Source organism: Vombatus ursinus, unplaced genomic scaffold, assembly GCF_900497805.2.
Source record: "Vombatus ursinus unplaced genomic scaffold, bare-nosed wombat genome assembly UNPS02014770.1, whole genome shotgun sequence".
Classification (NCBI taxonomy): domain Eukaryota; kingdom Metazoa; phylum Chordata; class Mammalia; order Diprotodontia; family Vombatidae; genus Vombatus; species Vombatus ursinus.
The window spans coordinates 39514837-39527250 of record NW_020954548.1 but is presented as its reverse complement, the minus strand read 5'-3'; the positions used below and the strand labels follow the sequence as shown (position 1 = coordinate 39527250).

The following is a 12414-nucleotide window of genomic DNA, read 5'->3' as shown; positions in this document are numbered from 1 at the left end:
GATAGCTGTCTTCAAGTATTTGAAGAGCTGTCATTAAAGGAGGGATTAGATTTGTGCTGCTTGGCCCCAGAGGGCTGAACTAGAAGCGATGGGTGGAGGATACAGGGAGGCGGATTTCAGCTCAGTATAATGATGAATTCTTTCACAATCTAAGCTGTCTAACAATAGATGAGCTGTTTCATTAGGTAGTGAGCTCCCTGCCACTAGAGGTGTTCAATCAGGAAAGTGAAGATCCCTTTTGAGGAATGTTGTAAAGGGGATTTCTGAACAGAGTGGGAGGTTGGATAAAATCCTCTCAAAGATCCCTTTGAGCTTCTGTGGTTTGATGATTCCTAGGACCTGTATGACCCATTCCCATCACCAGGCTCAGGACAGTTCCCCTTTCCATTGTACAGATGGAGAAGCTGAGGTCCCAGCAGGTGGGAAATTCCTGGGGTGAGAGTGGGAGGATCAAGGCAAGGATTGGCACTTAGAGCAAAAATGACTAGATGTCAGATATACCAGTAAAGGGAACTTTTTTGTGTTTATGAGTTGGGGGAGCAGTATGGGTAGGTTGAGGGCAGGGTACCTTGCTGAGCCAAAAACAGGAGAAAAAGAGGAGAGACTGAGATACCAGAGACAGGGACAGAGAGAGGAAGAGAAGGGGGGAGAGGAGAGGAGAGAGAGAGAGAGAGAGAGAGAGAGAGAGATTAAATGCAACAGAAACAAACACAGTTAGGAAGATAGAAATATGAAGAGAAAAATTAGCAGGAACAGAGCAACAAAGACAGAGCCACTCAGGGAAAAAAAGACAGTAAGGTAGACACAGAAAAACTGAGCTAGGAAGAGAGAATGGCAAAGACAAAAAGATAGAGACTAGCAGTCCCAGAGAGAGACAAAAATGGACAGAGGCTAAAACAGACATAAACAGAAAAACAATGACCCACAAAGACGGAGACATAGGAGAGAGAGGTAGGGACCCACTAAGACGTGGAATGGGGGAAGGGAGAGAACCTGTAGGTCTTTTATTTGTAAAGATGAGAGAAAAGGAAAGGAAAGAGAAGCACATGATGTTGGAGTACCAAGAGGCTGGACTCAGGACCCTTCTCTGGGTTGGGTGAGGTGGGAAGGAGCCTGCTGGGGCCAGTAGGGCTTGACCCCGAGTTCTCTGACATAGGTTGGCCCATGATCTCCAGGGAGGCCTCTTAGTGTGGAGTTGTGCTGTCTGCGGCCATGTCCAAGGAGGTTGGGAGCTGCCGTCTGGGCGCCACCTACAAGCCCAAGGAGCGTAAGCCCAAAAAACCACACTACATCCCAAGGCCCTGGGGCAAGCCGTACAACTACAAGTGTTTCCAATGCCCCTTCACCTGCATGGAGAAGTCCCACCTGTACAACCACATGAAGTACAGCCTCTGTAAGAACTCCCTGTCCTTGCTCATTGACTCCTCGGACTGGGCCTACAAGAAGGGTCATCTCCTCCAGCCTGAGCTACGGCTCTTCCCAACTTCCGAGGGGTCCCGGGGCCTGCTCAAAGGTGACCCTTCTGATCCAGTCCCACTTAAGCGGCCGAAGCCAGGGCCCAGGCCAGGGGACAGTTCCCCAGCAGAGCCAGGGCCACCCAGTGAGGATGGGGGAGCTTTTCCTGAGGAGGAGGAAGAAGAGGAAGTGGCAGGTGGACTCTTGAGGGCCATGGACCCCAGTGAAGGTAGGAAAGCTGGAGCCCCAGGTGAAACCGATGTGGGAGCCCTCCTCTTTGGGTTCAAAGACAAAAGCAGGGAACCAGAGCCTGACTTTATCATCACTGATGTCTTCTCCCTCCGGAACGCCGGGGGCAGAGGCCGGGAGACACTGTCACCAGAGACTGATCCCAAGCCAAAGGTAGGAAGGGCACCTAAGAAATCCCTGACCACTGGTGGGCTCCTTATGGAACAATGGAGGCTGGTGGCTGGTGGCCAGAAGAGCAGAGCCAGTGTAGATCTGACCCCAGTGGGCACTGAGGGCAGTGGCATCATCCCTTGCTATCCCCCTCCAGCTTACAGCGATTATCAGGAGGCCCAGGGCCTCAACCTGTCCCTTTTGGGCATAAATTACCCCCTGAGCCCTGGGCTCTTCTCCTACCTGGGGCCCACACTCACCACTGGTGCTGCTGCCACCCATGCCCCCATAACCCAGATGCCCTTTTTGGCATCAGCTGCTCAACTCTTGCCCCCACCAGCTGCTGCAGCTACAACTGCTACACCCTTCCAGACTCTGCAAGGCCCCGAACGCTCAGCCTTCCTCCCACGATTCTACTACCCCCTGCTGTTTGAGCATGCCCTTGGAACAGCCAGTGGGAAAGCCACAGATGCCCAACCTGCCCCAGCAAACCTTGCCCTCCCAGCTAAGACACCAGGAGAGATGCCCACAGCTCTAGGGCTCTTCAAGGTGCCAATGCCCAAGGCTGTTGCCTCCTGGCCCCGGAGTTCCCGTAGGGACCCGGTCCAGGAGATGGAGCTCAAAGCTGGGCCTCTGGGAACCAAGGAGGAAGAAGAAGAGGAAGAGGAGGAAGGCAGGTGTCGGGGTTCCCAGAATGAAGGTACTGGGCCAGGCAGAACACCATCATCAGAGATCTACCGAGGCATGCTTGGGACTAGCTCCAGGAAGGCTCAGGGGACTCTAGCCAGCCCCTCAGCAGCTATGAGCACTCTGAAAAGAAAGTCCTTTTTTGGCAGTGGACTTGACTTCCTGAAGGATCCCTCAGGTGTGGACAGCCTGCCACTGGGGAAGTTTGACTACCAGAGGAGGTGAGTAGGTAGAGGTATTGGTCAGAGGGTAGAGACCGGTGGCTCTCCTATAGATCACTAATATACAGCTGCTTCCTTGGGGGATGGGTTGGGTCTCAGCTGCATGAATAGGTCACACATCCTAGATGGCCCTACATCTTCCGTAGGCCTTCCCCTGCCTCTATATAGCATGGGCAGTGTGGTCTAAGGCTCTTTTCTGCCATGGACAATGTGGAGATGCCATAGGGGCCTCTGAGCCCTGCAGAGTAGGGGAGATGGACAGTTAAACAGTGGAAGGAGTACCGGACTTGAGAGTCCAAAGACCGGGGTTTAAGTTTCAGCTGTTACTAGTTGTGAACTTGGGTAAATCACTTTCTCTGGGCCTCATCTGTAAAACGAGAGTTGAATTAGATGTTTTCTAAGGTCCCCACCATCCCTTTCCCCACTTTTAACACAGGAAATGGCAAACCATTCCAGTATCTTTGCCAAGAAAACCCCAAATGGGGTCACGGAGAGTCAAACATGACTAAAAAACAACCCAACAACAGCAACAGAGAAGGGCTTTCAGGGGCTTCTCTGCCTCTGTAAAAATTGAAGCCCAAAATATTCTTTGTATTTCTCAAAGACAAACACTGAGGCCAGAAGAACAGAAGGGATTTATTCAAGGCCTTCTTTTTTTTGTTTGGGTTTTTTGGTTTGTTTGTTTGTTTTGCTTTTTGTTTGTTTTTGCTAGGCAATGGAGTTAAGTGACTTGCCCAGGGTCCCACAGCTAGTAAGTGTCAAGTATGTGGTCTGAGACTGGATTTGAACTCAGGTCCTCCCGACTCCACGGCCGGTGCTGTATCCACTGTGCCACCTAGCTGCCCCAAAAGGCCTTCTTAGTGAGGAATCAACACAACCCGGGTTTAAGTGCTGCCGCTCCCCCATCCCATTGCCATACCTACCTTTACTTTCCCCACATTCACCAGTCACCCAGGGAATGGAAGCTTTATATGCCCCATCGATAGAGCACAATTCTGGGCTTCTCTCTGAATCTATCTGCTTGTATCCCTCACCCACCTTCCTCCAAGGGCTGAAGCCTGACTCCACTTCCTAGATAAAAGGGCCCTGAGAAGTTAGGGGGGTGAAGAGGTTTTTGGCTGGTGTAGATTCAAGAGCTAAAAAGGACCAGGGGAGGTCACTAAAGGTGTTTAGGAGACCAGAGAAATTATCAAGAAGCAGGGGGCTGACCCCCAAAGAAGCCAGGTTGCAAAGGTTCCTCTCACAGAAGGGAGGTTTGGGAGCCCTATGACCAGACTACTAGAAGGGAGTGTGACACCCAGCCTGGCTGCAGGGGGTGTCCACAATTACCTTGGTCCTCATTAACAGCCCTTTCCCTCTCAGCAAGGAAGAGGAGAAAGATTGCTGCCCTGAAAACCAGAAGACCTGGGTTCTATTCCCAGGCCTTCCACCTACCCATTGTGTAATCTTAAGCAAATCATTTCCACTCGCTAGGTCTCAGTTTACTCATCTGTACAGTGGGGGTGGGGTGGATGAATTAGATATCTCAGCTGTCTCCCAATATTCTTTGTTCTATGATTCTTCCCTCTACAGTGTGCCGGCTGCTACACCCTTGCTCCCTTGGCCCAAAGACTCTGATAATGTTGATTCTGAGGCTACTTCCCCAGGGCTTCAAGCCCTGCATAGACCCCCTGGCAAACCACCTCAGGGGTACAGGCCAATGAGCCCAGGTCCAATCGGAGAAGACCTGTCCAAAGCCCTGGGAGTCTACGAGAAAGTGGAGAGACGGCTGGGTCAACTGACTACTTCGGGCGGTCCCACTCAGGGACCACTGCGGGAACAGCTGGGAAAGATACGTCGGGAGCTTTATCACATTCACCAGGCCCTGGAGAAGGCAACCAGGCCTCCTGAGGGGCCCCTTGACCTGTCTGTGAAGAGAGTACCAGACAAAGGGCCATCCCCTCCTGGGTTGGAGCTGGAGGAGGGTGGCTGGGAGGAAACTGGTTTGGAGACCACCAAGACTCCCTTGGATCTGCTGCTCCTGCAGCTGGGCCAGCCAGAGGGGAGACAAGGATCCACAGAATCCCCTGGGGTGCCCATTACAGTTCTACCCCCAACACTGGCAACAGAGTCCTTCTATGGCCATACCACTAAATGTGAGGCAGACTCCAGTGTCTTGCTGGGTGCTGATGGGAGAGCTCCTGGGGGGTCTGGGTCTACCCCCGGGGGCCCCCAGCTCCTGGCTCCTGAGGAAGGGCCTCTAGGTGGTTGGGGTGGGGGACCCCGAAGTGGGATGGGGGTCCTTCCTGTGGACCCAGAAGCCACATGTCTCCATAGCCCTGAGAACACTGAAGCCTGACCTGGTCTCCCCCGCTCCCTCATCCTCCAAACCACCCTGGACTTACGTATCTGTCCAACTCCCCTGTGTCAGTCCCAGAAAATGGGCCACCTCAGATCAGGGACCTTCCCCAGGTGGGTATCAAAGCCCCCAATCTTTCCCTCCTGGGGCTATGAATCAGGGAGCAGATGAAAACATAACCCCTGGGGAGGAAGAAACATCTGTGCCCCTCAGGAACCAAAGACTCAGTGTTTATCTGGCCTGGGTTGGGTCTCCCCTCTGCACCATCTGAGTCCCCAGGAGAAAGGGCTCTGGCAGAAGCCACTCCCTCCTTCCAGAAAGGTCAAGGTCCCCTTGGGCACTGCCCTCTGGAGAATCTTCTTCCAGGTGTGCCACCCCAGCCATAACACTTCGCTGCTTCCTCTGATTCTCAATCCAGTAGCTCTTCCTGGAATCCCCAAGCCCAAATGATGAGGGCCCTGGACACCACCCAGACCATACCCTTGCCCCCAAACTGCCAAACCACCCAAAGCTGGTCTTTCTTCTCTGTGGTGGTTTGTTAGCATCATTGATGTGAGGTCATCTGTGACCACTAGGTTTTTCTCACCTTGCCTACTTTACCCTTCTGTGTCCCAGAACCTCCTCTCTTTCCCCACTTTCTTCTACTTTCCCCTACCTTCCTCCATTCTCTCTTTCCACTTGCCCTCACATACCCCCCAGGCTGAGTGGAGCCAAAGCACCCTCTCTCCAGATAATGTCCCTACTACCTCCTCCCTTCCCAGGGCTCTGGAGAAGTAGATACCCCTTCCTTTAAGACTGTACAAGGGCCTCATTGTATGGAAAATCTGGTGCTATTGTGGATTTAGGATGAGTTTGGGAAATAGCTTCCCATATAAGGGACCCTAGGGAGAAAGAGGGGAACCTACTAGATCCAATCTCAGCTGAAGGTTGTCTTCCACTTTCTTTTCTACTGTCTTCTGCGTTATTCCACCCTTCTGCTCAGCTCCAAAACAGCTCCATAGCCTAATCTCTCTCTTTTTTGGGGGGGGGCTAGGCAATGGGGTTAAATGACTTGCCCAGGGTCACACAGCTAGTGTCAAGTGTCTGAGGTTGTATTTGAACTCAGGTCCTCCTGATTCCAGGACCGATGCTCTATCCACTGTGCCACCTAGCTGCCTGCCTAATCTTTTTCTTGAGCAGTCCTGGCCAAGCAGGGAACCACCCCCTATCAGAGTGAATGAATCAGAAAATTATAGGATTTAAAGATGGAAGGGAACTTCTATCCACTGGGTGCACCCTAGAAACAAATTTTGGCTTCTTTCCAAGGGGCTGCCTGGAAAGTAGATAGAGACTTGTTCTCACATCCAGGAAGACCAGGATTCAAATCTTGCCTGACATAATAATGGCTATGTGACCTTGGCAAATCATTTAACATCTCAATGCCTCAGGCAACTCTCTAAAACTAGAAATTGCCGAGAAGGTACAGACCCAGATTGGTAGAGGAAATTTCCTCACCTGGGAGCCCCCTGTACTCATGAAATCCCAGGTCCATTCCCTTTCCTTATCCTTTTTTGGGGTTAGACTTTAAGGAAAAGAAGAAATTTACAGAGAATATGTGATTATGAAGTTAGGGAGTCCAGAGGTCTTCTGAGAGGCTTGTAATCTAACCCTTGAGGCAGGAACTTTTTTTTCTAGTCCTCTCTCAACTGGTCTAACCCCACTGCCCAAGGACAAAGACTGAACATTCTCTCCTTGGTGATTACACCAACTATTTACTAAGCGAGTGACCAGGGAACAAGTCAATTAACCTTGTTGGCTGACACTATCCTCATCTGTAAAATGAAGAGATTAGATTAGATGATCATTAAGGTCCCTTCCAGTCCTAAATCCTGTGATCTTTTCTTGTCTTCCCCCCAATTTCTAGAGCCCCACTTCGAGTCTCTATTAGTCCACCTTCCAAAGGCACTATCCAGAACCATCCTAGCTCACCACCCCCACTAGGGAAATGTTTACTGAGTTCTTTATGAAGAAATTTCATATACAGTTCTATAATTCTATATAATCAGATCTGCACATAAGCCAAACCAAATGTAGTATAAGAGAAGTGTCCCCCTCCCCAACTCCATGTGGATGAAGGAAGATGATATCCCAGTTAGGAGGCCACCTTGAGAAATGAAGGCTGAGATCTGGTAGGAACTCTTCCCAAATCTTGCCTCAAGCAAGCCCTGCCTAAAGTTGCCTGAGAGGGTTACTGAAACCCACACTCACTCAGGTGAACTGATCCTGAGCTCAATATCTTCCTTTCTAGATGCCCTGGGGAAAGTCCCTCCATGGGCAAGTGAGCTAGGTGGTCATTGGCACTAGCATAAAGGGAGAGGGTATTTGCCCTGAGTAACCCTACCCTAACCCTAGGACCTTTTGCCATACATCAGGACTCCAAGATGGGGCTTTTATCTCCCTTCACCCTCCCCCAACTGGTATGATGGCTCCCCTCCCTCTGTCCCCCTCAGGAAGGGGACAGCTTCTTGGATACCCTATACTGTGCATGGATGGAAGGACAATCGCTTCCTGGGTTCTTAGTGATTATTCATTTCTGGGGAAATGGGAAGAGGGCAGAGGGAGTAATGGGGGTGGCAGGGGTTGGGGGAGCTGCACAGTCACCTTTATTTATTGTTCACAGTTTTGCAAATGTAAAAATATAAACCACCTTCCTGCCCAAGTGGGCTCTGGGGGCTCTTTATTATTCAGACAGCTTTTCTTTCTCTAGAATATTCCCCAAATAGGCAAATATCAAAAGCCCACAGATAAATCAAAAGCACAAATGGCCCAAAAAACAGGTCACCTCCAAAATAGCAGATAATATCAAAAAGGATCACCAAAACCAGAAGCGAACTGTGGATAATCCCCAAATGGTAGGTAATAGCAGAAAATGATAATAAAAGCATGTGGATAATTTTTTAAAATAAGAAATGCCCAAAAATGGAAGCCACAGATAATCCAAAACCACTGAGAGTCCCCATAAAGTAGATATTCTAAAAGAGCAGATACTTAAAATTAAAAAATCAAGTAATCCGCACCCCCTGCCCCATCCCCCCAATGTATAATACACAAAGCATCCCTAGAACCTTCCCCAGCAGGTTTTGAAATGTAGCCAACTGCAGGATGTCTAGCTGTGGTTCTCAGTCTAAGCTGCCCATTTCCCACCACTCCCCACCCCCTCCCAGCTCACACCAACTTACCAGAAGCATACGTGGGGGCCGGGCCAGCTGACCTGGAAGGGAGGGCTGTGGAGTGGGGGAAAAAATGGGAGTCTGAGGACCTTGGACTGAATCCTAGCCCTGCTACTTACCACTTAAGTGACTGTTGGCAAGTTATTTTCTCTCTCTGGGTCTCATTTTTCTCTGTAAAACATGGGGCAGAATCAGACGCTCTCTGAGGTCACCTCCACCTCTACGTCCTACAATTCTGTAAGAATTTGCTCAAGGTAGGATATAAGAGTGTATTTGTGGAAGACCTGCTCCCAAGGTCGAACCCTTTCTTGTGCATTACTGTTGGTGTCAATCCTCTGGGTGAGGCAGAGAAGGCATGGCTCAGATGAGCAGTTTTGAGGAGCCCCATTTCCCAGGAAACTAAGGCTTTCTTCACCTGGTTGTTCAGCTTGCCTTACAGATGCATTAGGTCACTTTCTGTAGGTCCTATCTCCTCTTGCACTCTGCATACTCCCATATTCTCCATAGTCTCCTATAGATAAGGGGAGGAAGGTAGAGATATTTATTGTTGTTTTTCAGGAGAGGGAAAAACTGAGGCACGGAATTAGGATTTCTTGTTCAGTCATTTTCCAGTTATATCTGACTCTTTGTGACCCCATTTGGGGTTTCCTTGGCACAGATAGTGAAGTGGTTTGTCATTTCCTTCTCCTGCTCATTTTACAGATGAGGAAATTCAGACAAACAGGGTTAAGTGACTTGCCCAGGGTCACACAACTAGTAGGTGTCTGAGGCCAGATTTGAATTCGGGAAGATGAGTCTTCCTGACTCTAGATCTGGCACTCTATCCACTGTGCCTCCTAGTTGCCCAGAATTAGGACTGGACCAAGGAATTTCCGAATCTGACATAAAACTATGCTCCTTAGCTTCTTGCAGGAACTCCCCTCCTCCCTTTTCCTAAATGCCAGCCTGGAGCAAAGGGCACACAGGCTGCATGCTCAGTGGGGCCCTATAGGAGCAAGGGTTTGGGGGAGCCAAAGGGAAGAGAAAGAATGAAAATAGTCCTAACTCCTTAGCTTTCCCAGCCCCCTGCTTATCCTGATGCATCTGTGCCTGGGGCTCCCCAGCTCTGGCCACGGCACCAGATGGCCGTGCATTCCCGCCCCTTTACGGACAGGCAGTCTGATAGACATCGGCAGTCACAGCCGGCTGACCCCCAGCCTGCCTGGTCCCCACCAATCCTCTCACTTTCCCACAGTGGGTGCTGCCAGGCTCAGCCATCAGAAATTCTCTTTGGGGGAATGGGGAGAGGGCAGGTCGAATACCTTCCAGGTCTGAGGAAGGACAGAGATGGCATATGGTCCCTGCTCCTGAGAGGAGACCTTGGTACTCCAACCCTCTATGGGGTTGGCCTGACCTCTCCAGAGACCTTACTTTTGATACCCATTTTCTAGCTCTGAGTTTCTAAATCACCCTCCATGCCCTTGTCTTCTGGGATTCCCCTTCCCCGGCTAAGTTCTTTCTCTCTCAGCCTGGGTGCCAGGCTTGGTGTACCCTAGTAGAAAAAGATTTTAGGGTTTCACAAACCTACAGAAAGAGAAGAAATGGAATCTCAGAATGAATGTGACAGTGCTTATGTCCTGTTCTCTCTCTGGACTCCTTAACCCCCTCACTGAGTCTCCATTTCCCCTGATCATCATCTTTCCCTTTCAATTGCCTCTCTAGGAGGTCCCATTTCCTCACTGAGCCCCTGTAACTCCTACTCAGTTCCCCACTCTTTCCCTGAGCACCTATTCCCTCACTAAGCCCCCAGACCTCTAACTATGCTGTCTTTTCACTGACCTTCCCATCCCCTTACCTGCAGCAACCTAGGTTTGGTTGGGGAATTGTCAACATTGGCTAGGAATGAGCTCTCACCTCCCTTGCTGAGCCCCCATCCCTGTCAATGAGATCCTGTTCCCTACAATGAACTCCCAGCCCCTCACTGAGCTTCCATTCCTCTCAATGATCCCCCATTACTCTTCAATGAGCCCCCAGACCTCACTGAGCTCCTAACCCTTCACTATATCTTGCCTTACCAATGACTCTCCATTCTCTTCCTACTCTCCCACTGAGTTTTCCATTCCTCTTTCTATTCCTTCAGTGAGCTCCTGTCCCCTTCCCTATGCCCCAACTTATCCCTGATCCCCATCCCCTCACTAATCTCTTTCCCTCTGACTGAGCCCACCTTTCCTGGAAAGTATGAAAGACTCCCCTGAGCAAGCAGGACATGGAAGCAACTGACTTCCTAGCCAAATCAACCCAGAACCTTCTAAGTGATTTGGATGTCAGCTAACAAAGTTTCTAAGGACGAAGGGTGCATAATGGCCCTCAGTTACAGGACACAGGATGGCAGAGCAGGAAGAGACTTTCCTCATTTTTGCGGCTGAAGATACTAAGGCCCAGAGACTTGTCCAAGGTTGCCTAGCAAGTTAGTGGCAGAGCCGGGAGGCAGGACTCCTGACTCTACGTCCAGTGTTCTTCCTACTACGTGTTCATTCAACAAACATTAATTGCACTATGTGCAGAGCCTGAGGTACAAAGTTTAGATAAGATATTGTCTCTACCCCCATAGAATTTGTCACCTAGTTAAGAAAGAGCACCCACATGGAAGTGGAATATGCACATGATAACGGAAGTAAAGGCAAAATGCTACATGATGTGGGGAAAGGAGAGGAGGAGAATGTGTGTTCCTGTGCTGTTTCTCCCTTTGTACAAAGAGGAATAATGGGGGGATGGGAAAGGGAGTGGGGACGTAAATCAAATATTCAAGAGGATGATACATATTTCCTACTAGTGTACAGAGTGGCCCTTAGGTAGGTTTCAGTTCCTTGTTTTCCTCCTATGAGAAAGATTTGCCTTTCAGGGAACTAGAGGGGGGTGGGATGAAAGTTAGTGTCTAAAACTGCCGCCAGGGCCTGAGGTCTTCAGGTGGGTTGGCCTCACCAATGGTCCTCTGACTAACAACCAAGCAGCTTGTCACCATGCCCACCATCAGCCATTTGGCTGTGACTGGTCTCATCAGGTCTTGGCCCCCTGCTCCTACCGCCCCATTAAACATCTGTGCTGGGAGGCCAGCCGGGCCCCGGGGGGATGGCTTCTGGGGAGATAGCATCAGCATCAAGGACTCAGGGGGTCCCCTACCTCAGCCCCCCCTCTCCGTAGGTTGGGCCGCCAGGCACTTCAGGACCACTGGAGCATCCCTCGCCTGTGGCGCTGTATTATGGGATGGTGCATATTATGGGATTGACTCCACCCCTGGAGAAAACACAACCCCACATTGCGAACAGCAGTGCGGCCAAGGTCTTGTCCGAACAGTGGAGGAAGAGTCTGAAGTCTAGCAGGGGAAAGTTTTCTGACGTGAGAGACTTCACTGTCATTACTAGGCCCTCTCTAGGTGGTAGAGGTTCCCGGGGTCAGGCTATATGCTTAGGGGATCACAGACTTTAGGATTTTAGTGATTATCTAATCCAACCTCCTAATTTTACAAATGAGGAAACTGACGCCCAGAGAAGTGGCCCAGAAGAAGACTTGCCCAAGGTCACAAATAAAAGTAGCAGAACCTGGATTTAACCCTGGTCCATTGACTCCAAATTCATTTTTCTACTCAACTTAGCTGCCCTTAACTGAAAGACTTGAACCAAAACCACCATCAATCCCTTCCTTACTACTCAGAGACAAACCAGTCACTGATAGGTAATACATGAGCCCACCATCTTGGCTCCCCCTTCTCAGACCTTTGTCTTCACAACAATCAACTGTGTGAAGGGGTGAAAATTTGTATTTGTCAAGCTACTCAATCTCAGTTCTCTAAAGATATTGTTTCAAATTCTGTAGCTTCAGACAAGCCTCTGTTTTTAAAGGCTCCAGTGGACACCATGACACAATGAAAAGTCAGGAGACCTGAGTTCTAGTCCTGGCCATGCCCCTGGCTTCCCTCCACAAGTCATCTTCCCTTTCTTAGGCCTGCTTCCCCATCTATAAACACTGCCTTGCCTCTCTCACCTTGGTATTTTGAGGACAAATCAAGAAGCGTTTACTGAACACCTAACTAAGAATAGATGATGTTGTGGGGATGGAAAGACTGGGA

General features: G+C 50.0%; 1 protein-coding gene across 1 annotated transcript; it reads left to right on the top strand.

Annotated features, from left to right (window-relative positions):
- The first annotated feature begins 1212 nt into the window (after positions 1–1212).
- On the top strand, positions 1213–5100 carry PRR35 (proline rich 35). Its single transcript, XM_027862709.1, has 2 exons — positions 1213–2762; positions 4335–5100. The coding sequence occupies exons 1-2, from the start codon at positions 1213–1215 to the stop codon at positions 5098–5100; spliced, it is 2316 nt and encodes a 771-aa protein (XP_027718510.1).
- Positions 5101–12414: the final 7314 nt, after the last annotated feature.